The sequence below is a fragment of the Peromyscus maniculatus genome, chromosome 4 (assembly GCF_049852395.1).
Source record: "Peromyscus maniculatus bairdii isolate BWxNUB_F1_BW_parent chromosome 4, HU_Pman_BW_mat_3.1, whole genome shotgun sequence".
In the NCBI taxonomy this organism is placed as follows: domain Eukaryota; kingdom Metazoa; phylum Chordata; class Mammalia; order Rodentia; family Cricetidae; genus Peromyscus; species Peromyscus maniculatus.
This window is the reverse complement of record NC_134855.1, coordinates 64,049,390-64,051,123: the sequence shown is the minus strand read 5'-3', so window position 1 is coordinate 64,051,123 and position 1,734 is coordinate 64,049,390. Positions and strand designations below refer to the sequence as shown.

General features: G+C 34.7%; 1 protein-coding gene across 1 annotated transcript; it reads right to left on the bottom strand.

Moving 5' to 3' along the window:
• Positions 1 to 411: 411 nt before the first annotated feature.
• LOC102904791 (olfactory receptor 5T9) lies at positions 412 to 1,398 on the bottom strand. Its single transcript, XM_006989717.3, has one exon. It carries the CDS (start codon positions 1,396 to 1,398, stop codon positions 412 to 414), a length of 987 nt encoding a protein of 328 aa, XP_006989779.2.
• Between the last annotated feature and the right edge of the window lie 336 nt (positions 1,399 to 1,734).

The following is a 1,734-nucleotide window of genomic DNA, read 5'->3' as shown; positions in this document are numbered from 1 at the left end:
AATAGACTCCTATTGACATTAATGCTACAGAAAAATCAAATGAATGAATGACAAAAAACATGTATCAATAGAATTTTAATATACTCATGTTTCAATTTATCCATAGCTATATAAGTGGTATTTATTCCTATCTTTGACAAACAGAAACAGAGATACTACTAACAAGTCAGTTCTAACCTTTTGAACCACAGGCAATATTAACAAAATCTCAGGAGATTTTTTTTTCTCTGCAAAATACAAACTTATAATGGTCATTATATATATATATATATATATATATATATATATATATATATATATATATATATATATATATATATATATTTGAGCTGAGGATTGAACCCAGGGCCTTGTGCTTGCTAGGCAAGTGCTCTACCACTGAGCTAAATCCCCAATCCACATTATTATATTTTAAAAATGTACTTTATTGATGAATAAATTTCTCTCAAAAACTTTTTTCATTGCCTCTTTTACATCTTTGTTTCTCAGACTGTAGATGATGGGATTCAACATTGGAATCACAATAGTGTAAAATGTGGACACTATCATGTCATGTTCTAAGGCATAGTTGGAACTGGGTCTCACATACATGAAAAGAATTGTCCCATGATAAATGGACACTCCTGTGAGGTGAGATCCACATGTAGAGAAGATTTTTCTCCTCCCTTCAGCAGAATGCATCTTAAGAATTACAAAGAGTATGAAACTGTAAGACACCAGGACAATCAGGATGGTGATGATCTCAATGGAACCCACACAATAGAAGAGCAGAAGCTGGTTTATATGTGTGTTAGAACATGAAATAGCAAGCAATGGAGGAATATCACAGAAGACATGCCTAATTTCATTGGATGCACAGAAAGAAAGGCTAAAAGTAGCTACTGTGTGTATAGTAGCATGCATAATTCCACCTGCATAGGAAGCTATGATGAGGGGTAAGTAGACTCTAGGTGACATGTTCACTGCATACACAAGGGGGTTGTAGATGGCTACATAACGGTCATAAGCCATTGCTGCCAACAGGAAGCATTCTGTGGTTCCAAAAGTAACAAAGAGAAACATTTCTGTCACACATCCAGGATATGAAATGGATTTATCTTTTGAAAGAAAATTGACCAACATCTTTGGGGTGACAACTGTGGAATAACAGGCATCTAGGAATGATAAAACACTTAAAAAATAGTACATGGGATTATGGAGCCGGGAATCTCCAATGACTAGCAAAACCAGTCCCAGGTTACCTATAAGAGTAAAAAGGTAGATGGCAAGAAACAAGAGAAATAAGAAGACTTGCATGTCATCATCGTTTGTGAAGCCTGTTAGTATAAACATGGTGATGTCTGTGACATTGTTCACTGTAATTCTTTGTACATCATAACCTTGTGGACTTCTTGACATATTTTAGCATTATGGGTTACAAGACCAATACCCTTTGAGAACTCTGTCCACTCATCACATCCCTCGATTCATGTTTAAGAAAATCATAACAAAGCCTTTATCCTTGGTGGCAGTAGCAGTCATAAGGAAGTTGAGACCAAGTAGATACATTACTCTGTTAAAAATAAATTGAAAAAATATTTTCACATTTTTGCTGTGTTTTTTATTTTCAGAATCACCCAGTCTAATCTTGAAAATGCCCACTTCTCTCTATTAAAGTTTCTTACCTACTTTCTACTACATTGTATTCATAATTATAAACCTCAGGATGCATCCTAGGTTCTACACAGGGTCTAT